The sequence below is a fragment of the Zonotrichia leucophrys genome, chromosome 28 (assembly GCF_028769735.1).
Source record: "Zonotrichia leucophrys gambelii isolate GWCS_2022_RI chromosome 28, RI_Zleu_2.0, whole genome shotgun sequence".
NCBI classification, from domain to species: Eukaryota; Metazoa; Chordata; class Aves; order Passeriformes; family Passerellidae; genus Zonotrichia; species Zonotrichia leucophrys.
The window spans coordinates 5,700,108-5,728,081 of record NC_088197.1 but is presented as its reverse complement, the minus strand read 5'-3'; the positions used below and the strand labels follow the sequence as shown (position 1 = coordinate 5,728,081).

Below are 27,974 nucleotides of genomic sequence, written 5' to 3'. Positions count from 1 at the left end.
TGTTGTTTTCACACCCAAATTGTGGAACCTTGGGATGGTTTTTTTGTTGTTTTCACACCCAAAATGTGGAGCTGGAGAGCCAGCCTGGAGCAGCTTGAGCTGAATCCCCATTCCCAGTGCTGCTGTTTCCCACCCCGTCCTGCTCTGCTCCATCTCAGTGTTCAAAGGGCCGGGCCCCAGCCAGCAGCAGCCATTCGGGGCAGGGGGAGCTCCAGGACAGTGAGACCCTTCCCAGTATTCCCAGTATTCCCAGTATTCCCAGTACTCCCAGTCGAGTCGCTCACCCCCTCTGCTATGCACACCCCCACTTTTGTACTAGTCTTGTGTTTAAAAAAGGTAATAAACTTGAAGTTTATACAATCAGACTAAAGCTTTAATGAACGTTGCATGGTTTCCTCATTGAAACTTAGGGGCCACCTTGAATGCAAGAGCTGTTTATTCTTTTTTTTTTTTTTTTTTAATTGATGACAAACAGGTTTTAAAACAAAACTGAGACAAAAAAAATTAATTAAAAAAAAAAAGAAAATAGTTTTAACACCGTGCTAGCACTGATGTCTGGATTTGAAAAACTCAAAAAGAGTTTGAACTGCTACAAAGGAAAAAACCAGCACGAAGCAGAGGCAAGCATTCCCAGCAGTGAAATAAAGGGTGAGGGCAGAGGAGGGGGCTACAATACTCATGGAAAGCTTTGCACAGAGGGGTTCAGCTTAAACCTACCCAAAAATCTACGCCACTACGCTGCCTACCAAGGAAAAAAAATTAAAAAGCCCTTCGGCAATGTTAATAAATAAAACAAGTCCATCTCACGAGGAAGGAAGGTGGCCTGTGTCTCCATTCTTTCACTGCTTTAGAATCTAAACTCTGGAGGCTTTGGATGAGAAAAGAATGGGTTTGTGAGTTGAGATTTTTGTGGTTTTTGCAGTTTCTGCAGCTCCCCCCCGGGCTGCGGGTGCTCCACACCAGGGCTGCTCTGGGGCAAATCCAGCAAACCCAGGGCAGGATCTGCAGGAAGGACAGCAATGGAAGGGTCCCCCCTCCCCGGGTACAAAAGGGGCTCTGAGCTCTTTGTTTAAGTACATTCAGATGAGAGGTATTTGAGTTTCCCCCCCCAAAAAAGGACTAGAAACGCTTGGAGCCCTTTGAGTGTAAAGCTTAACTCAGGCTGAGAACAGCCAGGCTCGGATCACTCTCTGCTGCTGCTGCTGCCCAGCTGGGAGGCAGAGGCTGCTCTGGCTCGGGACCTGCTAAGGACGGGCTGGAGGGATCCCTTCTCTCTGTGCTGCTCCTAGGAAAGGTCCTGACAGACATGGAAAGCTCCCAAGCGTTCCCTGGGAGCGTTTCAGACGCCTCAGAGCGTGGATGGCTCCTCCTCCAGCCCTGCTCCCAGCTGGGCTCACGGCTCTGCTGCACAAAGCAAAGCTCCAACGAACTCCCTTCCCCTGAAAATCCGCTCCAACTCCTCCCTCCGTCCTCTCCTGCTCCACAGCCCAAAGCCTGACCCCTTCTCCCAAACTAAACCCAGCTCTGTCTCTCAGAGGCCACCACCTTCCACCACCTGCCTGCTTTGTCCGTTTGTCCGTCCTGCTCCTGCAATGGTGGGAGCCTTCCCTTCCCTTCCATCCAAAATAATCCCCAATTTCCACCGGTGCTCCCCAGGGCTGTGGGGACCAAAGCAGGCCTGGCTGCACCTTCCCTCCAGGGCCGAAGGGCACAGGAACCCGTCCCCTTTCAAGCATAAAGTTCATCTTACAGAAAGGCTGCTTTTCACAGAGTAGAGTCCAGACAGTTGCCAATTAAAGCATACAGAAAACACTTTGAAACCCTCCTGCTCGAGCACGCAGGCTCCTCTCACTCTAAACCTATCCCATGTAGGAAGAAGAGGCTGATTGCTGCAACTTGAAATCACACTGAAAGTTCTCAAGGATGGTGCTCTAATTTTTGTTTGAAACATTTTTTTTTTGGTTTTTTTTTTTTTAAGTTTTTTTTTTGTAATATAAGCTTCTCAGAACAAGGATCTAAATCTCCCAGGTCCACCACTAAGAATTCAGAGACAAAACTTCTTAAAAAATTCAGTGCTCTTTTTGAAAGAATCTCTTTAAAACCACCTCGTTCAGAATGTGGGCGACACGATGACAACAAATTTCAGAGCCAGTGTTGGACAACAAAACCTGCACCTCAGAGTTGAGCAGCAGCTGATTTCTGCTTGGCTGGCTCTCACCCAGGCAGGGACTTTCTCTCTCCTTTTTACTCCCCCCCTTTCTCTCAGATACTCTGCTTCGAAAATGTAAACAGCTCCTGCTAAAATGTTTTCGGTACCCTCGCAAAACGAGCCCAACTCTGAGATGAGGGTTTTCCTCTCCCCATCTGCTCTGAAAGGTTAATAATGCCCTGCTCGCCAAGAGAAGTATGGAATGAAGTGAAACCTGCTTTGTTAAGGCCCTTCTCCGGAGCTGGGGGGACTCAGCTGAGCGCTCTGCTGGGTGAGTTCCTTCCTCAGGGCTCTCTCTCCTCTCTCCGGCTCCGTGGCTCAGTGAGCTCCAGCAGTGGCTCTCTCCTCTCTCGCGCGCTCCTCTCTCTTCTCTCTCTCCTCTCCGTTGGTTGGTTTCTTTCTCCTGTTGCTCTCACACAGTGGTGCTTCAGTTTTAGCAGTGGAAAACAGGTATCCATTTTATTTTATTTTTTTTATTACCCAGAATAAAATGCTGATGAACTAAGCTCCACGCAAGCTTAGCTCTTCTTCCTCAACCTGGGGGCACAAGGAGAGCTCAGTTAGGGGAGCCCTGCTCAGCCAGTCAGGCTGAACCAGGGAGGGGACAGCTCCAACCAGGGAGGGGACAGCTCCAACCAGGGAGGGGACAGCTTAAATCAGGGGGAAGGGACAGCTCCAACCAGGGAGGGGACAGCTCAAACCAGGGGGGAGGGACAGCTCAAACCAGGGAAGGGACAGCTTAAACCAGGGAGGGGACAGCTTAAATCAGGGAAGGGACAGCTTAAATCAGGGAGGGGACAGCTCCAGCCAGGGAGGGGACAGCTTAAATCAACCAGGGAGGGGACAGCTTAAATCAGGGAGGGACAGCTCCAACCAGGGCAAGGGACAGCTCCAACCAGGGAGGGGACAGCTTCAAACAGGGGAAGGGACAGCTCAAATCAGGGAGGGGACAGCTCCAACCAGGAAGGGACAGCTCCAACCAGGGAGGGGACAGCTAATCAGGGAGGGGACAGCTTAAACCAGGGCAAGGGACAGCTCCAACCAGGGAGGGGACAGCTCCAACCAGGGAGGGGACAGCTCCAACCAGGGAGGGGACAGCTTAAATCAGGGAGGGGACAGCTTAAACCAGGGGGAAGGGACAGCTCCAACCAGGGAGGGGACAGCTCCAACCAGGGAGGGGACAGCTCCAACCAGGGAGGGGACAGCTCCAACCAGGGAGGGGACAGCTCCAACCAGGGAGGGGACAGCTTAAATCAACCAGGGAGGGGACAGCTTAAACCAGGGGCAAGGGACAGCTCCAACCAGGGAGGGGACAGCTTAAACCAGGGGCAAGGGACAGCTCCAACCAGGGAGGGGACAGCTTAAACCAGGGAGGGGACAGCTTAAACCAGGGAGGGGACAGCTCAAACCAGGGGGAAGGGACAGCTTCAACCAGGAGGAGAGGACAGTTAAATAAGGGAGGGAGGGGAGAGTTAAAATCAAGGAGGGGACAGTTAAAATCAAGGAGGGGACAGTTAAAATCAGAAAAGGGAACAGTTGAAATGAGGGGAGGGGCACAGGGGTGCTTACACTCTAATACTGTGACAGTCCCGTCACTCCACCATGTTGATAAGCTCGTTCCCCCTGGTAAGTTGAGTCCTGTGACAGCGCCACGTCAATCTGGGATTTAAACTCATCACCAAGGTAACTGTCCTGCAAGGGGAGAGGTGAGGGAAGCCTCAGCATCAGTGTCCAGCTCAAGTGCAAGGCAGAACCAGGTTAACCATGGGTGTTTTAAATCTGCTTTTTTGGTGCAGAACTTCCCTAAATTAAGAGTGCTTTGAGCTGTTTGTCAGCCGAAGCAACATTTCCCTTCCATGCCCCCGTCAGTGCAGTGCAAACGCTGCAGCTGAGTCACCGAGAGCAGTTTCAGTTTCGTTTCCCTCAGCAGGGAGGAGGTGCAGGCACGGATCACCACCACAAACCCCAGGCAAAGCTCCTGATATCCCAAAATCCTCACTCACCTGGGATAATTCCGGCTGGGAGAGCCCAGGCTGGCTCATCTGAGAGGGCTGGCTCATGGAGATGTAGCCCTGGGTCAGGGGGCCCTGCGAGAAGGGCTGGGACACCACGTCCTGGCTGGCCTGGCTGTTGGGCAGGTTGGACTGGCTGGCGCCGGGGATCCCAAAGCGATTTTTCTGCCGCCCGCCACGGCCCGTCTTCCCTTTGGGAGCCCCCCGGCCTGGAACAGACCCAGAGCAGTGAGAGCCTGGCAGGCCCAGCCCGACCCCCCCTGCCCCGGGCTGGTTCAGCCCTCACCTGCAGCGGGGCCGTTGGCCTGGCCAAAGTAGCCCGGGGGCGGCATGGGGGGCATGACCAGGTTGAAGGGGATGGGAATGTTCATGGCAGTGACGTGGCTGGGGCCGGCACTGATCATCCCAATCTGGTCGTGGGTCTGGAAGTACATGTTGGATGGACGCCCTGGGGAGAGAGAGCACAGAGGGGCTGCAGGGATTGCTCCAGGAGCAATAGGAGAGCACAGGAGGGATGCAGGGATTGTTCCAGGAGCAATAGGAGAGGGATGCAGGGATTGCTCAGGAGCAATAGGAGAGCACAGGAGGGATGAGGGATGTTCCAGGGCATAGGAGAGCACAGAGGGGAGCAGGAATGTCAGGAGCAATAGGAGAGCACAGAGGGGCTGCAGGGATTGCTCCAGGAGCAATAGGAGAGCACAGAGGGGACACAGGGATTGCTCAGGAGCAATAGGAGAGCACAGGAGGGATGCAGGGATTGTTCCAGGAGCAATAGGAGAGCACAGAGGGGATGCAGGGAATGCTCAGGAGCAATAGGAGAGGGATGCAGGGATTGCTCAGGAGCAATAGGAGAGCACAGAGGGGATGCAGGGATTGTTCCAGGAGCAATAGGAGAGCACAGAGGGGATGCAGGGATGCACACGAGCAATAGGAGAGCACAGAGGGGACACAGGAATTGTTCCAGGAGCAATAGGAGAGGGATGTAGGGACTGCTCAGGAGCAATAGGAGAGCACAGAGGGGATGCAGGGATGCACAGGAGCAATAGGAGAGCACAGAGGGGATGCAGGGATTGCTCAGGAGCAATAGGAGAGCACAGAGGGGATGCAGGGATTGCTCAGGAGCAATAGGAGAGCACAGAGGGGATGCAGGGATTGCTCAGGAGCAATAGGAGAGCACAGGAGGGATGCAGGGATTGTTCCAGGAGCAATAGGAGAGCACAGAGGGGATGCAGGGATTGCTCAGGAGCAATAGGAGAGCACAGAGGGGATGCAGGGATTGCTCAGGAGCAATAGGAGAGCACAGAGGGGACACAGGGATTGCTCCAGGAACAATCCCCAAGGACTGAGCTCCCCCTGCCAGAGGCAGCAGCGTCTCGGCCTCGCTGCTGATTCCACTCCTGGACATTCCATAAATCCACCTGACACAGGCTCATCCACAGCTCCTCCTCCTCACAGCACCACTGAGATCCCTGAAATGCTGCTCACTCTCCTTTTCCCCTCAGTCTGCACCTGCTCTGCAATTGTCAGGCTGATTCTATTTACAGAGAGCCAAATCCAGGCTCAAGACTCTCAGCCCTCAAATTCATCCCAAATAGTTTCAGTTGATAAATCAAATCCCAAACATTTCACCTCTCAAATCCATCCCAAATAGTTTCACTTGCTAAATTAAATTCCAAACATTTCAGCCCTCAAATTCATCCACAGCATTTTCAGTCCTTAAATTTGTTCCATTTTCAGCCCTCAAACTCATACCAAGATTTCAGCCTCAAATTCATCCCGAACATTTTCAGCCTCAAATTCATCCCAGACACTTCAATCTCCAATTTACCCCAAATATTTCAGCCTCAACTTCATCCCAAACATCTTCAGCCCTCAAATTTATCCCAAATGTTTTCACTCCTTAAACTCAATCCATTTTCAGCCCTTAAACTCATCCCAAACATTTTCAGCCTTCAAATTCCATCACTTCCAGTTCTCAAATTCCATTTCTGTAGTTTGAAGCTTAAATCTTTAACAAATTCAAAATCTGCACAAGTTTAAAAGCCCTTAAGAAGTTTCAAGGTTTGAAGTGTGTAAGGTGTGACCCCTCAGGGGCAGGTTAGGGGAAAAAGAAACCCCTAAAAGTGAATTTTGGGGATTTCCTTTACCTTGGCTGCTGCGGTCGTAGACAGAGCCGGGGATGATGGCCTCGCGTGCATCGTACATGGCAGTGGTCATGAAACGGGCACCCTGCAGGATTTGGGCAATTAGCATCCATCCTCATTCCTTCCCCACTAGAAAACCTTGCACTGCAACCTCACTGGAAGCTATTTTGGGTCAACATCCATAAAACTCCACAGGTCGCACAAATGTTGTGGAAATTAATTCTAACACATAGAAAACCTTTAATTATTATTTCAGCCACATCCTGAACAGCCAAAGTAACATTTTCCAGCAGTCTGGCCCAAGCTGTGAGACATGTGATGAGTTTTCAGTCTATTCTGAGGCCCTGGCAATTCCCTTGCTCCACTCACTGTCCTGTGGTGGCTGCCAAGCTCCCCCAATAATAATTTGTATTAAACTTGCAGCTTGAGGGTTAAAAGTGAGTTTTCCCTTTCTACACAAACCAGTTCCTTAATTTCATTTCATTCACCTCAAGATTTACCCCTAATAAAATCCTGCAATTAAAGAGAAATGATGAACCTTGCTCAGCCTGGGGACAGCAGCAGCTGCTTCCCCTGCAGTCACGCTGCACCAAAAGGCAGCAGAAATGGAAACCTGTGGGGGTGTGAGGCTGTGTGGGTGGCTCATCCCGCCCATTCAGGACTAATTAAGGCATCAGGGCTAATTGGCTGCCGTCAGGAGCAGGGTCACTCACAGGGTTGATGGTGTTGACGAGCTTGCGGGGTTTGCTGAACTGCATCAGGCTCTCCCTCAGGTTGTTCAGGGGCCCCTCCACCAGCACCTTCTGCTCCTTGTAGTAATTCAGGAGGTGGTTCCAGAGGGGCTGCTTGGACAGGGCCTTGGGGTTCCCCACGATGATCACCCCGTACCTGTGCACACAGAGGGTTCACTGGGGCATTTGTGACAAGGCTGTTGAACAGAGCAGCCCCTGGGTTCGCTCTGGGAGCTGCAGGAGGAGCCTGGTGCAGCTGGAACTGCCACAGCAGCCATTCCAGATGTGGCTCAACACCTGGAAGGAGACTGAGCAGCACAGAGCTCCTCCTTCAGGCTGGCTCTGTGTCCCACCAAACCCCCAGGGCTGCATCTGGGGCTTGGCAACAGCAGGGGAGGCAAGGGCACCGTGCTGGGCTCCACCTCAGCCTCTCTGCAATCAGAGGCATCAAAAAACCCAAACGGGCACAAAATGGCTGTGGAAGGATAAAGCAGCAGATGAAAGGAAGGGATCTGTGCTGGAAATGGGAAGGACATGGTGACTTCCCCAGTGTACTGATGCCAGATGGTGGCAGGGGCTGAGCTGAGAGACAAAAATGGCACAGAGTGGTCTGGGTTGGAGGGACCTTAAAGCTCATCCAGTGCCACCCCTGGCATGGCAGGGACCCCTTCAGCTGCCCCAGCCTGGCCTTGGGCACTGCCAGGGATGCAGGGGCAGCCTGAGCCGCTCTGGGATGGCACCCCAACCCTGCCACCCTCAGAGGGAAGAATTCCCTGCCCATATCCCAGGGAAGGCCCTCCCTGTGTCCTGTCCGTGCCCGCTGTGCCCACCTGGCCCGGGTCAGCGCCACGTTCAGCCGCCGGGGGTCGTTGAGGAAGCCGATGCCCTGGTGCTCGTTGGCCCTCACACAGGACAGGATGATGAAATCCTTCTCCCTGCCCTGGAAGGCGTCCACACTGGCAATTTCCACTTCCTGCAACACAGGAAAACACCTCAGGCACGGAAGCAAAACAGCTCTGCCACCAGCAGGCACTGCCAAAGGGCCTGGCCAGCACTGAGCCTTCCATCAGCTGGGAAAAATGTTGGTTTTGGAGGGAGGAGTGATTTGGTAATTCCTCTGGGCACTGAGCAGCTGCCCCAGAGGGGAACAGGGAGTCTCAGCTCAGGAGAAATTCCTTTCATGTTCAGCTTTATGGTCCTCCTGTTTCCCAAAACTCTGCAAAGCAGCTCTTTGCTTGAGGATGCTGCCAAAAAAGTTCTGACTGTTCCAAAATGTTGGAGGATGAAACATCCAAATTAGCTCTGAGAAACCTCAGTGAGAGGGACACATCATTCCTGGCACAGGGAAAAATATTTCCACCAAGCTTCCCTGCAGTGAAAACACTGCTCAAGTTCTCAATCTTGCAAAACAAGATCATATTAAACACAAAATTGTCCTGTTTGTAGCAGCTCGTTTTTCTGTTTGGTGGAGGAGTTCCACTGCTGGCAGGATGTGTTCCCAGGCACATAAATCGTGTGGCCACCAGGATTTATGGGCTTGGTTTCCTGCACGTCCCTTGGCACCGAGGGCTGATGAAGGCACACAAGGTTTTCCACAGTGACCTCTCCCTTCTGTGTCTCACAGGATTTGTTACAACCTCTTTCCACACAGATTTCAGCAGGCCTTCCTCCCTTCCCTGTTCCCATGGGTACCTCCTAACTCTTCTCCTTGATTTGAACCAAAACCAAAAATCTGATCGATATTAACCAAAACCAACTCAAAGACTCAATCAATATTAACCAAAACCAACTCAAAATCTGATTGACATTAACCAAAACCAACTCAAAAACCAATCAATATTAACCAAAACCAACTCAAAAACCAATCAATATTAACCAAAACCAACTCAAAAACCAATCTCTATTAACCAAAACCAACTCAAAAACTCAATCGGCATTAACCAAAACCAACTCAGAAATCAATCGCTATTAACCAAAACCAACTCAGAAATCCATCGGTATTAACCAAAACCAACTCAAAAATCAATCGGTATTAACCAAAACCAACTCAAAATCTGATCGGTATTAACCAAAACCAACTCAAAAATCAATCTCTATTAACCAAAACCAACTCAAAATCTGATCGGTATTAACCAAAACCAACTCAAAAATCAATCGGTATTAACCAAAACCAACTCAAAATCTGATCGATATTAACCAAAACCAACTCAAAATCTGATTGATATTAACCAAAACCAACTCAAAAATCGATCGATATTAACCAAAACCAACTCAAAAATCAATCGGTATTAACCAAAACCAACTCAAAAACTCAATCTCTATTAACCAAAACCAACTCAAAAATCAATCAATATTTACCAAAACCAACTCAAAATCTGATCGCTATTAACCAAAACCAACTCAAAATCAATCGCTATTAACCAAAACCAACTCAGAAATCAATCTCTATTAACCAAAACCAACTCAAAAATCAATCGACATTAACCAAAACCATCTCAAAGACTCAATCAATATTAACCAAAACCAACTCAAAGACTCAATCGATATTAACCAAAACCAACTCAAAAATCAATCGGTATTAACCAAAACCAACTCAAAATCTGATCGATATTAACCAAAACCAACTCAAAATCTGATCGATATTAACCAAAACCAACTCAAAATCTGATTGACATTAACCAAAACCAACTCAAAAATCAATCTCTATTAACCAAAACCAACTCAAAATCTGATTGACATTAACCAAAACCAACTCAAAATCTGATCGATATTAACCAAAACCAACTCAAAAATCAATCGGTATTAACCAAAACCAACTCAAAAACTCAATCAATATTAACCAAAACCAACTCAAAATCTGATCGATATTAACCAAAACCAACTCAAATCTGATCAATATTAACCAAAACCAACTCAAAAATCTGATCAATATTAACCAAAACCAATTCAAAAATCAATCGATATTAACCAAAACCAACTCAAAATCTGATTGACATTAACCAAAACCAACTCAAAATCTGATCGATATTAACCAAAACCAACTCAAAAATCAATCGGTATTAACCAAAACCAACTCAAAGACTCAATCAATATTAACCAAAACCAACTCAAAAATCAATCTCTATTAACAAAAACCAACTCAAAATCTGATCGGTATTAACCAAAACCAACTCAAAAATCAATCGGTATTAACCAAAACCAACTCAAAAATCAATCTCTATTAACCAAAACCAACTCAGAAATCAATCTCTATTAACCAAAACCAACTCAAAAACTGATCGATATTAACCAAAACCAACTCAAAAATCAATTGGTATTAACCAAAACCAACTCAAAAATCAATCACTATTAACCAAAACCAATTCAAAATCTGATCGACATTAACCAAAACCATCTCAAAGACTCAATCAATATTAACCAAAACCAACTCAAAAACTCAATCTCTATTAACCAAAACCAACTCAAAAACTGATCGATATTAACCAAAACCAACTCAAAAACCAATCAATATTAACCAAAACCAACTCAAAAACCAATCAATATTAACCAAAACCAACTCAAAAACCAATCAATATTAACCAAAACCAACTCAAAAATCAATCACTATTAACCAAAACCAATTCAAAAATCAATCTCTATTACCCAAAACCAACTCAGAAATCCCCGAGGCTGAGCCTGAAGCTGGAATAAACATAAAACCGCTGAGGATTTGCCAGTGAGTGCCCTCTGGGCAGCAGTACCTGGTAGAGCTTGGTGTGCAGGGAGCCGCTGAACTGCATGTACTGCACCAGGTAGGAGCGCTGGCCCTCGTAGGGGGTGATGATGCCGATCTGGTCGGGCTTGGCCCCGGCCTTGAGCAGCTTGGTGGTGATCTTCTCCACGTTGGCAGCCTCGGTCCTGCAGGGCCACAGCAGCACAAGCAGGGTCAGGTTTTAGCAAGTTAATGGGGTTTCAAAGGCTCCCACGTGAGGGTGCTTCAATGGAAAGATCAATTCTGCTCGAGCACTGCAATTAATTCAGCTCCAGCTCCTCACTCTGGACATGCACAGAGGAGCTGGGGCCAAACCCAACATCCCAAAGGCCTCAGAAGCACACAGCCTTCACCTCCCCCTCCTCAGCACTGCACAACAAACAGCAAAACCTCCCCAGTTCCAAATGGGATTTCTTGCTGCAGTTAAATGGACACAAGGAACTTTTACAATCAGCATCATTCCAAACATCCCCCAGATCCTTCAGCTGCTTTATCTTAAAGCTTTAAATATAGAATGTTTTGAATGTCAATGCCCCCTATCAGGCAGGCATTGTGCTGTGTGTTTGTGCACAATCTGCTCCACTGTATCCAGTCTTGCACATGCAGCTCAGGAAACAGACTCAGATTAAAAATATCTCGCTGATATTTTGTTCACAACTTGGGCTGGCTTCCCTGCCAGGCACGTGAACAGCCATGACCCAAGAGCAGCAGATTTTACATTTATTTGTTGAAAAAGAAGGTTGAATGTGCAGAAAAAAGGGATAGGATAAGAAAAAAGTGCATTTCCATCCCTTTTGAAGTAAATCTGAGATTCAGGATTCTGCTTGAGGAGTTATTAGAATTCAAAATGTGACTTGATCAGCAATTCCTGCTGGCCCAAATTCACCCACATCAGGCATTTCATCATGGCCTGCTCCTTCCTCACCCCGTGAGCTGAACTCCTGCACACAGCAGCCCCAGCTCTGAGCTGCTCCCTCCTGGGGCCTTTTCCTCCTGGTTTGCCCCAAAAGGAGCCAGGGAAAAGCAGCTCTGAGAAGCAGCTGGGGCTGCAAGCCCTGAGCGAGGCTTTTATCACCCCACAAGTGAGGATTGACCCACGGGGAGCCCCCAGCCCTGCCCTGCCCGGGGCCAGGCAGAGCCCAGAGCTCACCTGTTCAGGTAAGAGGTGCCCGAGCTGGCAATCTCCTCCTGGCCCTGGGTCACGTAGAAGAACATGGGCTTGTCAGGCTGGGGCCACTGGAAATCAAAGCCTTTCTTCACCCTGTCAGCTGAGGAGCACAGCAACAGCAGCAGAACAAATCAGCAACACCACTCGGCAATTTCCATATCAAAGAGCCTCAAAATGAAGCGTGATGCAAATTTTTTTATTAAAAAACCAAACCCAGATGAGAGAATGCCTGCTTTGATCCCTGCTCAAGATTTGCAGCTCTCCCCAAAGGCTCAGAAACCTTTAGTGTCACTCTCTTTTCAGATATCATTTTCATAGAAAATCTTATTCACTCTCCAGATTGTTCCAACAGCACCAACACCTTCCAGGCCATGGAAACTGAAACTACCAGGGCTGAGCCTAAATGAAGAGGGCTGAGCCTAAAATGAACAGAACTGACCCTAAAATGAAGAGGGCTGAGCCTAAATGAACAGAACTGACCCTAAAATGAAGAGGGCTGAGCCTAAATGAACAGGGCTGACCCCAAATGAACAGGGCTAACCCTAAATGAACAGAACTGACCCTAAAATGAAGAGGGCTGAGTCCAAAGTGAACAGGGCTAACCCTAAAATGAACAGGGCTGAGCCCAAAGTGAACACAACTGACCCCAAATGAACAGGGCTGACCCCAAATGAACAGGGCTGACCCCAAATGAACAGGGCTGACCCAAATGAACAGGGCTGAGCCCAAAGTGAACACAACTGACCCCAAATGAACAGGGCTGACCCCAAATGAACAGGGCTGAGCCCAAATGAACAGGGCTGACCCCAAATGAACAGGGCTGACCCAAATGAACAGGACTATCACAAAATGAACTCAGCCAGGCACACACGATGGAACGCAAACCCTCGGTGTGCCTGCAGTGGCAATGAGGCTGCTCAGTGCTGCTCCCTGCTGTCCCCACAGCCCCGAGGTGCTGCCCCTCACCTGCGGTGACCCCGTTCTGCAGCGAGCCCTCGTAGAAGATGTTGGAGGGGAAGGCGCTGAGCGCGGGGTGCATGCGGTACTGCACCTGCAGCCGGATGGGCCGGATGCCCAGCACCACCAGCCTCTCAAACAGCGACTGCGACAGCCCGGCCTTGGCTGCCTTCTTGCACATCACCACAGGGCCCAGCTGGCAGTGGTCACCCACCAGGATCAGCTGTGGACAGAGGTTGGGGAGAGCTCAGTTTGGTGCCTGCAGGTTGTTTGGAATAACAGGAATATCCTACAAAAATGGGGGATTATAATTTGGGATGGGAGGATCTTAAGTCCCACCCCGTGTCCCCCTGGGGCACTTCCCCCCATCCCAGGTGGCTCCAGCCTGGCCTTGGGCACTCCCAGGGACGAGGCAGCCACAGCTTCTCTGGGAATTCCATCCCAGCCCCTCCCCTCCCTCACAGAAACGATTTCCCCTAAATATAAAACCCAAACCCACTCTCTGTCAGTTTAAACCATTCCCTGACATATTAGGAATTAATCATTCCCACTTGTGATAGGCTAAAGCTCTCCCCAAAGGCTCAGAAACCTTTAGTGTCACTGTCTTTTCAGGTGATCATTTTAATATAAAGACCTTGGTAACTCTCCAGATTGTTCCAACAGCATCATGACCCTCCAGGCCATGGAAACAGAAACTAGCAGGGCTGACCCTAAATGAAGAGGGCTAACACCAAATGAACAGGGCTGAGCCCAAAATGAACAGGGCTAACCCCAAAATGAACAGGGCTAACCCCAAAATGAACAGGGCTGAGCCCAAAATGAACAGGGCTGAGCCCAAAATGAACAGGGCTAACCCCAAAATGAACAGGGCTGAGCCCAAAATGAACAGGGCTAACCCCAAAATGAACAGGGCTGAGCCCAAAATGAACAGGGCTGAGCCCAAAATGAACAGGGCTGAGCCCAAATGAACAGGGCTGGCCCCAAATGAACAGGGCTGACCCCAAATGAACAAGACTGAGCCCAAAGTGAACAGGGCTGACCCTAAATGAACAGGGCTGACCCCAAATGAACAGGGCTAACCCCAAAATGAACAGGGCTGAGCCCAAAATGAACAGGGCTAACCCCAAAATGAACAGGGCTAACCCCAAAATGAACAGGGCTAACCCCAAAATGAACAGGGCTGAGCCCAAAATGAACAGGGCTGAGCCCAAATGAAGTCAGGTGAGTTTATGCTCTAGAAAAGGAAGAATGCTGTGTGCCTGCACTGGAAGGTGGCTGCTCAGTGCTGTTCCTGCTGCATTCCCAAACCCTTTCCAGGGCACCCAGGGCTTTACCTGCTTTGCCCCCAGCACCACGGGCACCATGCACTCGGGCTCGGTGGCCTGCGTGCTCTCGTCGATGAGGATGGAGCGGAACTGCATCTTGGCCAGCCGGGGGTCCCCAGCTCCCACACACGTGCAGCAGATCACATCGGCGTTCTGGACAGCGGGGAGCACCGTTAGCACGGCAAGGGGGCGGCACGGGGATGGGGGCGGCACAGGGATGGGGGCAGCACGGGGATGGGGGCAGCACGGGGATGGGGGCAGCATGGATCTGGAGGGCAGCCCCAGGGATTTTTGGGGATCAGCCCCAGGGATTTTTGGGGATCAGCCCCAGGGATTTTTGGGGATCAGCCCCAGGGATTTTTGGGGATCAGCCCCAGGCCCTCACCATGAGCAGCTCCCGCTCCGCCGTGCGTTTCAGCGCTCGGTAACGCTTCTCATCAGCAGAGGAAAGTTCTCCAGTCTCATCCTTGAGCTGCTGCAGCTTCTGAAGCTCTGGCATGCTGAAAAAAAAACCCCAGGAATTTTGCTTTACAGCCCAACCAACTCTGTAGGATTGCAGTGCAAGTGATTTATAACTAAAACAAACCCATAAGCAAACAGCAGTGCCAGCACCCCTCAGCTGTGCCCACCACAAACACCAACCCAGAGGTTTTTCCTCCCTGCCCACCTGTCCATGTTCCTGATCTGGTTGTGCAGGGCCAGGAAGGACACGGGGGAGTCGATGGCCTCGCGGCTCTTGGCACACAGACGAACCACCTTGAGGCCAGTCTGGTGGATCTTCTCTGTCAGCTGATCCACGGCGATGTTGCTGGGGGCACACACCAGCACAGGCCTGCCAAAATCAGCCAACAATCTCAATAAACTGCAATTTCTTTCCACCAGACTTGCAATAAAATATAAGTAGTAACACATCACTAAAAACATGCTGGGGAAGGTATTTTGTACAACGAGCCCAAGTCTCCCCAACAGTACAGTTCAATGACACAAATTATTTTTGTTTTTTAATCAAGGTGATTCTTTGCACGAATCAGGCTCAAGCATAAGGGCTCAGAGAGCAGCTCTCACCCATTGCCCTGCCTGGCCAGGTGATACACGATGGTGGCTGATGTCACTGTTTTCCCAGTGCCAGGGGGACCCTGGATAAGGCTCAGAGGACGCTGCAGGACGGTCTTGACAGCATAAACCTAAAAAATAAAAAAGATTTATTGTTATTTAACATTCCCAGCACAGGCTTTAAGTTGTTTAACCTCTATTTCTAAATCCTTTCTGTCATCCTGGGCACAGAGGGGAGATGAGGTTACCTGAGAGTGGTTGAGATCAGGGAGTCCCTGGGCTGTGAAGCGTTTTGGCAGCTGGCATTTGATGATGACATCTTCCACCTCGTGGCCCAGCAGTTTGTGGTAAATGTACCCAGACACTGAGGTCTCGTCCACTGCAAACGTTTTCAGAGCACTCTGCATCCTGAAATGAAGGAAAAGCAGGAAAATGATTCCTAAAGATCAGTGTGAAGCACCCCCAGGGGTCCTACAGCAGGTATCAGGCACAAATGGGAAAGAGAACAAGGGCCAACACTCATTAGCAGAATTAAAATCACAGAAACACAGAATTAAAATCACAGAAATTACACTCTGAGAACTCAGATTTTGCTTTTTCCCCACGTGAACATTACAAGGTATTCCCAGAAAATGTGGACAGGAACAGCAGCTTTGGTGACACAATCTGGGACAGTAATTTCAGGTGCAAGAACCTGTGACAGGAATTTAGGTGCAAGATTTAAAGAAAATTTGCAGCCATCATGAATAAAATAATAGGATCAGAGGAGATAATAGTAATAGGATCTATTACTAATAGGAAATTCTAATAATAGGATAAGAAGCCAACTCCTGTCTTAGCAAACACAGACTTGGCTGAAGCCTGTGGGCTCCACAGCCAAATTTTGATATTTTAACAGTTTCAAGCAATTTCAGGAAGCTCAACTATAAAATTGTTTTGCTTCTTCTGTTTCAATTATTATTAAACATAAGGTAAATTTCTCCTTTTGATGTGTTTGCAACAAACCCTTCAAAATGAGACCAAGTGGCCATTTTGTGCATTAATTCCATTTCTGAAGCAGGCACCAGGGGCTCACCTCACACTGGGATCTCTGGAGGCTGCTGCCAAACCAACACTGACTTTTTGGTTGGAAAACACTCAGTGAGGGCAAAGATCAGAAGTGCACAGCGAGTGCCTGCCCAGCTGTGAGGTGCTGCCTCCATACCTGTCAAAGGAAGTGGATTTCCACACAAAATCCACCTGGAAGTTGTGGGTGACCTCCACGGGAGCTCCCACGCTGCTCCTCAGCTCGATGGCGATCTCATCACCATAATCTGTAGAACCTCGTTAAGTAGTAATTTCGAGCAAAAATTTGAATTTTATTCTCCCCAATTTTGGTGATTTTCTCCAGCAGTTCCCTCCCCCACCCACCCCCAATTTTAAATTAGCAGAAATTACTTTTGGAGATAACGAATGGCTTGTTCCTGACTCCAGCTCTGGCAGCCCTGCTGAGGCTCCCAAGCAAAGGATACTGTCAGGAACTTTGATCACGTGCCCAATTCCTTTCCAGAGGGGGGCCAGGTCTCCCTTGTACCTCAGGCAGATCTCATCTCCCTGCATGAGGCGCATGTCTGCAAAGGAAAAGGGGAAAAAAGCTCTCAACAACCACAAACCCTCCCAGAGCCTCCCCAGGCCAGCCTCAGAGTGCTCTGAGCTCTGCTTTTATTCACAGGTACAAAAACCCTGACAAAGAGACAGCCCAGGTGTCCTCACCTGAATCAGTCTTTGGCAAAGTGAAATAAGCAATTCTCTTCTTGTTCAAGCCCAGGTCCCACCTGACTGTGATGTTATCTTGGGTCTGAGGGTAAGAAAAAGAGCAGCTTTTATTTTCCTGAAGAATTGTTTGCCAACCACCACAGTCCTGTGCTTCAGAGCAGTGCAGAAACGACAAAACTTTCTGTTCCAATGTCACAAAAACCTGTGCTCATTCCTGTGCTGAGCTCACAGCACCTGCAGAGGTGAGTTCTGTTCTGAGAGCTAACGATGAGAAACCAAGTCCTGCTCACCAGCTGTGGAATTCTGCCCCAGTTCAAACAGCCAGGAAATGTTTCCAGGAGCTCTCAGAACTCCACTGCCCTGGCAGGGACCTGCAGCTGCTGAGGGGAACCAACAGCTGCACTCTGGGACACAAGGTGGTGTTTGGGAAGGAAACCTGAGCACAGCAAAGGTGACGAGTTCCCAAGGGTTTCCTACAGCCCCTCACTGTGAGGGTTCTCCTCTCCTCTCCTCTCCCTGCTCTCACAGCACCATCACTGCTGATATCCCAGTGCTGCCACACCACAGCAATTCCAACATTTATTTATTTATTGCACTCAGGGTTTTGTGCTGTGATTCCATGTTTGACCCCAGCACTGTCAGGAGTCCCTCAAAAGGAAAACCTCACACGCTTTACCTGAGATTCCTTGAGTTTCTTGTCATAATCTGCCTCAAGCTTGACCAGAGGACCGAATATATTTTGGTATTGATAAGCATCTTCATATCTAAGCAGGACATGCTGGGGTTCCTCATCAACACCAGGTTTTTCCAAGTCCTCGAGGGTTGCAGATGGATTTTCCTGGAAATAAAAGCAGAGATGTTTTGTTTCACAGTGTGAAGCATGAAAATTGACAGCAGGACGGGTAAAATTGTGTTTTACTGATACAGGGAGTGATACCAAGGTGGAACCACCCTTAAAGCTACACCAGGGCATTACAAATCGTATTAAACACAGTTTAATTTTAAAGGATGCACAAAAAACCTCTCAAAAACCCCATAATTGAATGAGCAACAATTCCCTGCACCACTTAAAGCAGAACTATTTGGAAGTCTTGATATGAGCAAGGAAAGTTGGTTTTCAGCTTGGTGAAGCTTTCAATTCCCTGAACGCTCTGAGTGCTGTGGCACTGCAGGATTTAAACCTTGGGGGATTTCTGCCTTCCAGAGCTCCTAGAACTCTTGTCCTCCCTTGAAAACAACCTCAGAAGTGGTGAAATAACCCCCCAAAAGTCCAGGCTGTACCTTCCAGAGCTCCTCCAGCTTGTTGATCTGCTGGGCCGTGATCTGGCGGGCGCGGAGCTGCTCCTGCTCCGAGGGGATCTTCACCAGCCACGAGAGGAAGCAGCGGTCCTGGATCAGGGGCTGCCACTGGGAGCTGTCCCAGTTGATGTCCTTCAGGCTGCTCTGGCTGGCACAGGGCTGCCTGCAGGACCAAACACAGCCAGCACTTGAGACTTCACACCAGTCTGCTGTGGAGGGTGAAAGCTGGGCTGCTGTGCCCCTGAAACTGCGCAAAAACCAGGGAAAACCCAAGCAAAACAACCCCAGGCTGCTGGGAAAATCCATTCCTCAGTTCTTCTTTCAGTATTGTGAGAAGTGTTGCTTGGGTGTTTCCAGGACAATGCATTTGAAATATTAAATGTGACACCTTTGGAGGTGGTTATACGCCATGAGGACTGTGCACACACAGACCAGATAAAGAGCTTATTTCCCAAACAGAACTTCCTCCACAGAAATACAATTTCTACCAGCAACCACACAGTGACAGCACCAAATTAAAACACTCACAATTATAAATTTTTAGTTATGACTTAGCCTGTCAGAACAATTTCTCATTTATTGTGGCCTCAAATGACTCTGTGAGCTGAGAGAAAAACACCCTGAGTGAGAGTCACTGTTCCATGCTCCAGAGTCACTTCCTGAACGGAGCTGTGCCTCTTCCAAAGCTCAAAACAGAGGGAAAAACACCTTCCTTCCATTAAGGAATGTAGAAAAAAATACTTTTCTACAGCACTAAGATGTTTGCCCAACACAACAGAACTCCCTTTGCTCATCATCCACCTGCACCCCTGAACTCTGTGCCACCACCTGAAGGCAAAAGGGTGGCAAATCAGAAAATAAACTGCATTTTGGGCTGCTGTCTGTGAAAGCAGCAGAGGGCTGACCTGCAGAGCAGAACCACCACGGAGTCAGCCTTGGCTGGGATGAAGCCCAGCAGGAAGACGTTGCGGCAGCCGCAGTTGTAGCACTCCAGCACCGTCTCTCCCAGGGGCCCGTCCTTGTGCAGCGTCACCTCCTTGCACTTGGCTCTCACCAGGTGGTTCACGATGTGGCTGCAGGCAAACAGCAGGGTTACAGCTCAGATTGCAGCTCCATTTACAGCACTTCCACACCACAAACACCTCTGCTAGCAATTAGTAACACACTGATAAATCTATTTATTGTGGCACACATTGGGAGGATGTGGCGTGCAGGGAACATTGCTCAGTGCATGGGAGCTCTGAGAGTGAGAAGAAGAAGTGGGTACCAAGTTGTGTCTGGCTCTCTCCATGCATGCAGGGAACATTGCTCAGTGCATGGATGCTCTGACAGTGAGAAGAAGAAGAAATGGGTACAGAGTGAAAAGAAGAAATGGGTACAAAGTTATCTCTGCCCCTTTCCATCCATCCATGCATGCAGGGAACATTGCTCAGTGCATGGATGCTCTGAGAGTGCAAGAAGAGGAAGTGGGTACCAAGTTGTGTCTGGCTCTCTCCATGCATGCAGGGAACCTTGCTCAGTGCATGGATGCTCTGACAGTGAAAAGAAGAGGAAATGGGTACAGAGTGAAAAGAAGAAATGGTACAAAGTTGTGTCTGGCTCTCTCCATCCATGCAGGGAACATTGCTCAGTGCATGGATGCTCAAATGAGAAAGAAGAAGAAATGGGTACAGAGTGAAAAGAAGAAATGGTACAAAGGTGTGTCTGGCTCTCTCCATCCATGCAGGGAACCTTGCTCAGTGCATGGATGCTCAAATGAGAAAGAAGAAGAAATGGTACAAAGGTGTGTCTGGCTCTCTCCATCCATGCAGGGAACACTGCTCAGTGCATGGATACTCAAATGAGAAGAAGAAATGGGTACAGAGTGAAAAGAAGAAATGGTACAAAGGTGTGTCTGGCTCTCTCCATCCATGCAGGGAACCTTGCTCAGAGCATGGATGCTCTGACAGTGAAAAGATGAGGAAATGGGTACAGAGCTGACTGTTCTGTTTCACGGCTCCATCCCTCACCTGCCAGAGGTGTTCCCACGGCCGTTGCAGAACCATTTCTTGCTGGTGTTGCAGTAAACCACACAGGCAGGGTCGTGGATCCCACAGTAGCTGCAATGGGAAAGGGAAAGGCAGCGAGTGAGTGGTTATTGCTGAGAGGAAAATCCAAACCCGAGCTCCAACTGGATTTACAGGGCACAGAAATAAGGGGAATGGAAACTGGGGAACATCAGTGCTGGGAGAAGCACCAAACAGGAGCCAAATTCCTGTTGTGAGTCACAAATATTTTAATATTTAATTAATAATTTCATATGAAATATTCTGAATATTTAATATTCCCATCACTGGGGTGGCTGAGCCTGGGATTTATCTCGCAGGGAGCTCTGGGCTGGCCAGAAGGGGACATGGCAGCTCCACATCTGCCCAGGAGCAGCACAGGGAGCCGTTCCCAGCCCCACCTGCAGGCGTGCACAGGCAGGTCCTTGGTGTAGTAGGTGTCCTCCTCATCCTCCTCGAAGTTGAGCTCTGCCAGCAGCTGGCTGGTCTTGGCCACGTTCTCATCCACAGCTCCGTTCTGCAGGATCCCATCAGGGCCATTCACCTGCATTGGGGTGCACACCCAAATGAACCCCAAAATCTCGTGTGGCACTGAAAAACCCCCACAGCAAACGCTGCCAAGAGCACTGAATGCACACAATTACACAGGGATCCCCATTGCCAGCATCTGCTCCTGTTTTCCAGGATTATTTCACTCCAGCTGCTAAGTTGGGATAAGTTTCCAGGAGGAGATTGCTTTCCTGCAGATTGTATTTTTCCACACAATCCCACAATCAATACCTGCTCCATCACCTCCTGTTTCACAGGATTATTTGAACTCCAACTGATAAGCAGGAAAACAGGGAGATTGCTTTCCTGCAGTTGCATTTTTCCACAGCCTTACATAACAAAATTCCATTTCACCAATTCCAGCAGTTGCTTTCTCACCCTTCTTTCTATTCCAGGGACCTACCTGGGCACAGGAATTTCCCCACCTATTGCTGTGCCCACCATGGGCTGCCAGAACCACGGAATTCTGCAACATTTGGTGCTGCCTCAGCAACTTTCCACCCCCAGCCTTTCTCCTGACCAAACAAACTCCATTTTTGGGCACTTTTAGCACCAGGAGGTGGGGATGTCACACTGGGATTTTGGCATGGCCACTGCAGCTGCTGCCCCTCCGTGTCCTGGTTTAATTTCTCCAGCCCTGAGGGGCTTCAGCACCTCAATACTGAGGTGGGAAAGACCCCAACATTTGGTTTATTCTCTGCCTTCTTTAGCCAAGATCCCACCAAAAGCTGAACAGGGATAATTTCACCTTAATCCATGTTAATTTTGAGTGGGAAATGTGGGAAAGGGGCCCCCAAAGTGACTGGGATATTCCCAGCACAGCTGAGGGGAGGGCTGGGGTCATTTCCCTATCAAAGGGATAATTAACACCCCCAATTTTGTAAAGTTAAGATTGATTTATAAATTCTAAACAGCCAAATAGGACAAAAATCACTCAAGGCCTTTGTCCCTGGATACAATATTTGAACAACTTGGATTTAATGCAATTTCTCTGGGAGGTGCAACTTAATTCTGACAGAAAGCTGAGGACACAAAACCTTTTGTAAAAGGCATCAAAAAATAAATTAAAAGTCGCCCTCTTCAAGCTGTAATGAAGCAAACTCAGCTTATTCCTCGTTTAGAGAGATCCACATTAAAAATTTAACAGCCAATTGCACGAGTTAAAGTCCAAAGCCAACTTCCCACTTGCCCTGAGCCATCAGGGCCTGCCCTCAAAGCCACCAGCCCTGCAAATGAAATGAGGAGCATTTAAATAAAATAAATAAATAAAGGGGCTGCCTTTTATTGGTGTTATCTCCAAGCTCTGCCTTTTAATAGGAACAATCAGCCCAAAGGAACTGAAAGTGCAAAAGGGAAGCTGGAAAAAGGAATCAAACCCCACAACCCCATGAGTGGGGTGAGGGCAAATCCCCCCAGCTCGGTGTGGAACAGACTCTGCACTGGTGTCAGCACATAAATGCACACCTCAAATCTCCATTTCTTCCAATATCCACCTCAAATCTCCATCTCCCACTGACAGAGCCATTCCAGCAAAGATAAACAAGGCCTGATCTGGCCCAGGTGGGATTCAAAGCCTGGAGTTGATCTGAACTCTTTCCAAGCATTCCCAGGCACTCCCACCCCACAATGTGTTATTTTAAGGTTGGTTGATTTTAATGCATTTTTTGGGTGCTCGGTTTGGGGTTTGTGAGGCAGGAAAGGCAGCAGCGATGTCCCCTGGGCTGTGCAGAGCAGCCCCAGCCCTTGGCAGGCCGCGCACGAGGAAGTGATTGCTGCACACCCTGGTGCGATGCCAGCCCTGCACTGAGCCTGGCACGGCAGCTGCTGCCAGGGGGGCACTGCTGTGCTCCAGGAGGGTTGGCTGAGGTGCCACAGAGCTGCTCCCAACACTGCTGGGGCTGCTCCTGGGCTGGCCCCAAAACCCTCCTGGGACACAGAGCCGGGCCAGAGCGGAGGGACAGACCCAGCGGGCACAGGGAGCTGGGGCTGCTCCAGCCCTGGCAATGCCCCTGGAGGGGTTTGGGGCAGCCCGGGACAGAGGGGGTGTCCCTGCCTCTGGCACCTTCAGGATTTAGGTTTGCCACCCCAAAGCAGGCCGGGACTGTGGGATCCTGCTGCCTGTGGGTCCCAGAGCAGGGGAACAGAACATGCCCAGGCCTGGCGCAGAGCCCCGGGTGGGCACACAGAGCCCCAGGTGGGCACACACACAGCCCCAGGTGGGCACACAGAGCCTTGGGTGGGCACACACACAGAGCCCCAGGTGGGCACACACACACACAGCCCCAGGTGGGCACACAGAGCCTTGGGTGGGCACACACAGAGCCTCGGGTGGGCGCACACACACACCCCCAGGTGGGCACACACACACACACCCCCAGGTGGGCACACACACACAGAGCCGCGGGTGGGCACACACACACACAGCCCCAGGTGGGCACACACACACACAGCCCCAGGTGGGCACACAGAGTCCCAGTGGGCACACACAGAGCCCAGGTGGGCACACACACACAGAGCCCCGGGTGGGCACACACACACAGAGCCCCAGGTGGGCACACACAGAGCCCCAGGTGGGCACACACACAGAGCCCCGGGTGGGCACACACACACAGCCCCGGGTGGGCACACAGAGCCCAAGGTGGGCACACACACACACAGCCCCGGGTGGGCACACACACACAGAGCCCCGGGTGGGCACACACACACAGAGCCCCAGGTGGGCACACACACACAGCCCCAGCTCTGCCGTTTGTGCCTCTCCCTGTCCCAGCCAGCCCCACTCGCTTTCCCTTTCCCAGGAGGAAGTTGGGAAAGCCTCGCCCCGGGAGGGAGCGGCGCCTGCAGCCGGGACCTGAGCGACGAGCGCGGGTCTGGCCCGCACAACGCAGCCTTTGTTCGGGCTGCAGAGCCGGCCTGGGAGCGAGCGCACCCACACCCAGGGTCCACAGGGGAAAGGAGGCAGGAGGGGGAAAGCAGAGAATCCGGGGGGCTTTGGGGTGGGGAGGGACCCTAAAACCCAGCCAGGGGCACCCCAATGATCCCGGGTGCTGCTTGGACACTGCAGGGATCCAGGGGAAGTTTGGGGCTCCAGGGGCACCTTCCCTAATCCCGGGGTGCTCCCTGGACACTGCAGAGAATCCTGGGGTGGTTTGGGGTGGGAAGGGACCCTAAAGCACCCCCAATGATCCCAGGGTGCTCCCTGGGCACTGCAGGGATGGTTTGGGGTGGGAAGGGACCCTAAAACCCAGCCAGGGGCACCCCAGTGATCCCAAGGTGCTCCTTGGACACTGCAGGGATGGTTTGGGGTGGGGAGGGACCCTAAAACCCAGCCAGGGGCACCCCAATAAACCCAGGGTGCTCCCTGGACATTGCAGGGATGGTTTGGGGTGGGGAGGGACCCTAAAGCCCAGCCAGGGGCACCCCAATAAACCCAGGGTGCTCCTTGGACATTGCAGGGATGGTTTGGGGTGGGGAGGGACCCTAAAGCCCAGCCAGGGACACCCCAGTAAACCTAGGATGCTCCTTGGACACTGCAGGAATCCCAGAATAGTTTGGGATTCCAGAGGCACCTTCCCTGATCCCAGGGTGCTCCCTGGACATTGCAGGGATGGTTTGGGGTGGGAAGGGACCCTACAGCACCCCAATAAACCCAGAGTGCTCCCTGGACACTGCAGGAATCCTGAGGTGTTTAGGGATGGGAAGGGACCCTACAGCACCCCCAATAAACTCGGGGTGCTCCCTGGACACTGCAGAGAATCCTGCGATGTTTTGGGGTGGGAAGGGACCCTAAAGCACCCCAATAAACCCAGGATGCTCCTTGGACACTGCAGGGATCAGTTTGGGGTGGGAAGGGACCCTACAGCACCCCAATAAACCCAGGATGCTCCTTGGACACTGCAGGAATCCCAGAATGGTTTGGGGTTCCAGGGGCACCTTCCCTGATCCCGGGGTGCTCCCTGGACACTGCAGAAAATCCTGGGGTGTTTTGGGGTGGGAAGGGACCCTACAGCACCCCCAATAAAACCCAGGGTGCTGCTTGGACACTGCAGGGATGGTTTGGGGTTCCAGGGGCACCCCAGTGATCCCAGGGTGCTGCTTGGACACTGCAGAGAATCCTGAGGCGTTTTAGGGTGGGAAGGGACCCTACAGCACCCCAATAAACCCAGGGTGCTCCCTGGACACTGCAGGGATGGTTTGGGGTTCCAGGGGCACCCCAATGATCCCGGGGTGCTCCCTGGACACTGCAGGAATCCCAGAATGGTTTGGGGTTCCAGGGGCACCTTCCCCGATCCCGGAAGCAGCCACAGCTGCTCAGAGGATTTTCAATTCCTCCTAAAACACTTCAGAAAATCGATTCTTGTGTTTAATTAATTCTAGGAAACAACAGAAAGAGAGCATCCTATAGAAAATATTTGTGCTCTACTCCTACTTTTGGCAATTGACTATTAATCAATTGTAACACTATTAAGCTATTAATTAAATGTATTGGGGAAAGACATTCTTTTAAACTAAATACATCAAATTTTCCTAAAACATGAGGTGCTCTGCATTGCTCAACTCATCTTTTTAAAAAGACCCCAGAAAGAGCAGAGCAGAAGTTTCCACCTCCAATATTCCTCAGCTCCAAATAAATATTTTTATTTAATTAGCTTTAATTATAATCACAGGGCTAATATTTCATTAAGCAAATCCTGATCAATTGGAGAAGTCATTATTTAAGATGCCAAAAAGAACGACAAACTTTAATTATCTGGTGAGGGCAGCAAAAATTTTGCCCAGAACCTTTTAAAACCTCAGATGTTGTGATTTTATCAGCCCCGAGCCCTTGAGAGGGGCAGGTCTGAGCAGATCCTGGGCTTTGTTTCACTTCACCTCTCAGAGTCCCTCCCCAAAAATGGCATTTCTAACTCAAAGTGAGCACCAGGACGACCACAAAAGTTTGCAGAAACTCAAAACCACCCTGATTTTTTAAAAAATCAACATAAAATCCCTTTCTTTTAGCCAGCAGACAAAACCAGTACTGAAGGTGCTCTCCAGAGCTTTTATTATATATATTTTTTTTTATTTTGACTTCAAAGGTTTCTCAAACATGTTTAGACAAAAAAAAAGGCCAATTAATAATCCTCTTGTCTGTACTTTCAGCTTATGAGGCTGATTTTGGGGTGGTTTTTCTTCTCCTTGGCCACAGATTCCCTACTGGGAGCTCTGGAGTGATCACAACCCATTAAAGGTTTAAAATTACACGTGATTAAAATTCCCTTTTAATGTACAGTCACAGAGATTTTACTGCTGGCAGAAAACAATTCTGATCTCAGTGGCCAAACTGGATCAATTCTACCAAACCCAAAAGGTGCAGATGAACAGAAAATAACCCAGAACTCTGAGCTCTGCCTCACCACCACAGCGACCTGAGCACATCCCTGCTGTCACCGAGCACTTTCAGGCACAAAAACTGATTTAATTTGTGCTGGGACAGCCCCCAGGACAGGGGAAATCCTCCCTGAGCGCTGCCCTGCACACCTGTGGAGCTGCTGTGCTCCCCTCAGACCCAGCTGGGGCAGATTTGCAAATAAAAGCACAAAAAGCAGGTCCAGGATGGTTGGGTTGGGGATAAAAACTCACCCAGAGCTCTCAGCTCCTGTCTAAACTCATCCCTCAACACGTGGGTGATGCACAAGCATTTCGTGGTTAATAATGGGATTTCTGTGAGGAACCCGAGTATTCCATGATCTTCAAACCGGACAAAAGTGTGGCTTTTTTAAAACTACGGGAGAGTTCTTTGGTGTTTTTGTTGTTTACTACGGGAACAGTGAGATTGTTATCTCCATTCGCAGCACTTCTTGGGAGCTGTAATCCCAATTCCTCCCCTGCCTATGAGCTGGGAATTGCTAAATAAATACAATTTCATTCGCTTTTAGGTACCAGCCACCAACTGTAATAATAAAAAACACAAAACTAAAAGCTGTTTTTGAGCCACGAGGAAGTAGAGCTCAGAACTTGTCTCGGGCCTGGCCCTGCCACACAACCCCCAAACAAACCAGCCCAACAACCGTGCGGCAAGGAAAGTGGAAACTGAAATAAAAAACCAACATTCACAGCAACAACAAGAAGAAACTAACGCGTATTTTAGCGAGGGGAAGTAAAAAAGCCGAATTTCCTCAGCGCCCAACTTCCGATGAGCAAACACCCCCAAACCCCGCGTCTGTTTTAAGGGGAAAGATCCCGAACTGACACCCGGCCCCGGTGGTTTTTCCTCCTCCCTATCGCAACCACCCAGCTATCGCGACTGGCCCGAGTTTGCTCCCCGATCAACCCGCTCGGGTTCCGCCTCTGGGGCCCCTCCACACGCGGCTCCCGCTGCCCGGCGGGCCCCGAGCGCCCAACCCCGCCCGCCCCTTCCGGACCCCGCTCCCGCCGCCCCCGGCCGGGCCCTCACCTGCGCTTCCAGCGGGCCCGGAGCTCCCTGCCCCGCGCCCGGGGGCCCCTGGCCCTGGGCCGGCCCCGCCTGGCCGGGCCCGGGCGGGGTCTGGGTCTGGCTGGGGAGGGTGAAGTCGGTGAACTCGAACTCGGAGCCCTGCGTGTCGGCGCCGAGCAGCTCGGCCTCCTCGGTGTCCAGGAAGGTGAGGGTCTGCGAGCTGGGGCCGTACGCCTCCACGCTCATGGCGGCGGCGTTTCCTCAGGCCGGGAGCCTTCGTTTCCCACCCCCCCCCAGCCCGGGCCTCCCCCTCAGCGAGCCCGGGCGGCCGCGCTACGCGAGCGGCGGGATCCGCCGCGCGCACCAGGCCGCGCGCCCCCCCCACACACAAAAACGAACCCGCCGCCGCCGCCGCCGCGCTCGGGCCGCTCCGCCGGGCGGCTCCGGAGCCAACGGGCGGGAGAAGGGAGAGGAGCGGGGCCGCGTCCGTGTGTCCGGCCCGGTCCGAGCGTCCGTCCGGCCGCGGCCGCCGCGCGCCAGGCCCGTGAGCGGTGACGCGGA

At 50.6% G+C, this 27,974-nt stretch overlaps 1 protein-coding gene across 2 annotated transcripts; it reads right to left on the bottom strand.

Moving 5' to 3' along the window:
- Window positions 1–355: 355 nt before the first annotated feature.
- UPF1 (UPF1 RNA helicase and ATPase) lies at window positions 356–27,974 on the bottom strand. 2 transcript variants are annotated; one of them, XM_064734021.1, is made up of 24 exons: window positions 27,435–27,974; window positions 20,851–20,993; window positions 20,414–20,503; window positions 19,310–19,477; window positions 18,387–18,567; window positions 17,782–17,943; window positions 17,103–17,187; window positions 16,862–16,960; window positions 16,555–16,672; window positions 15,599–15,758; window positions 15,363–15,481; window positions 14,965–15,129; window positions 14,683–14,797; window positions 14,307–14,450; window positions 12,982–13,195; window positions 11,998–12,115; window positions 10,837–10,993; window positions 7,927–8,069; window positions 7,079–7,253; window positions 6,369–6,450; window positions 4,508–4,669; window positions 4,213–4,430; window positions 3,779–3,901; window positions 356–2,746 (listed from the first exon to the last, which is right to left on the bottom strand). In XM_064734021.1, exons 1-23 carry the CDS (start codon window positions 27,657–27,659, stop codon window positions 3,782–3,784), a joined length of 3,363 nt encoding a protein of 1,120 aa, XP_064590091.1. In that variant the 5' UTR covers window positions 27,660–27,974; the 3' UTR covers window positions 356–2,746; window positions 3,779–3,781. The 2 variants fall into 2 exon arrangements, with proteins under 2 accessions (XP_064590091.1, XP_064590092.1); XM_064734022.1 differs by having other exon boundaries at window positions 16,555–16,663.

Coding starts and splice junctions, on each gene's coding strand:
- UPF1 (XM_064734021.1), bottom strand. CDS start 27,659: ATGAGCGTGGAGGCGTACGGCCCCAGCTCGCAGACCCTCACCTTCCTG. Junction 16,961..17,102: donor TTTGCCAAAGACTGATTCAG/GTGAGGACACCT, acceptor TTTCCTTTGCAG/ACATGCGCCTCATGCAGGGA. Junction 16,673..16,861: donor CGTGATCAAAGTTCCTGACA/GTATCCTTTGCT, acceptor CTACTTAACGAG/GTTCTACAGATTATGGTGAT.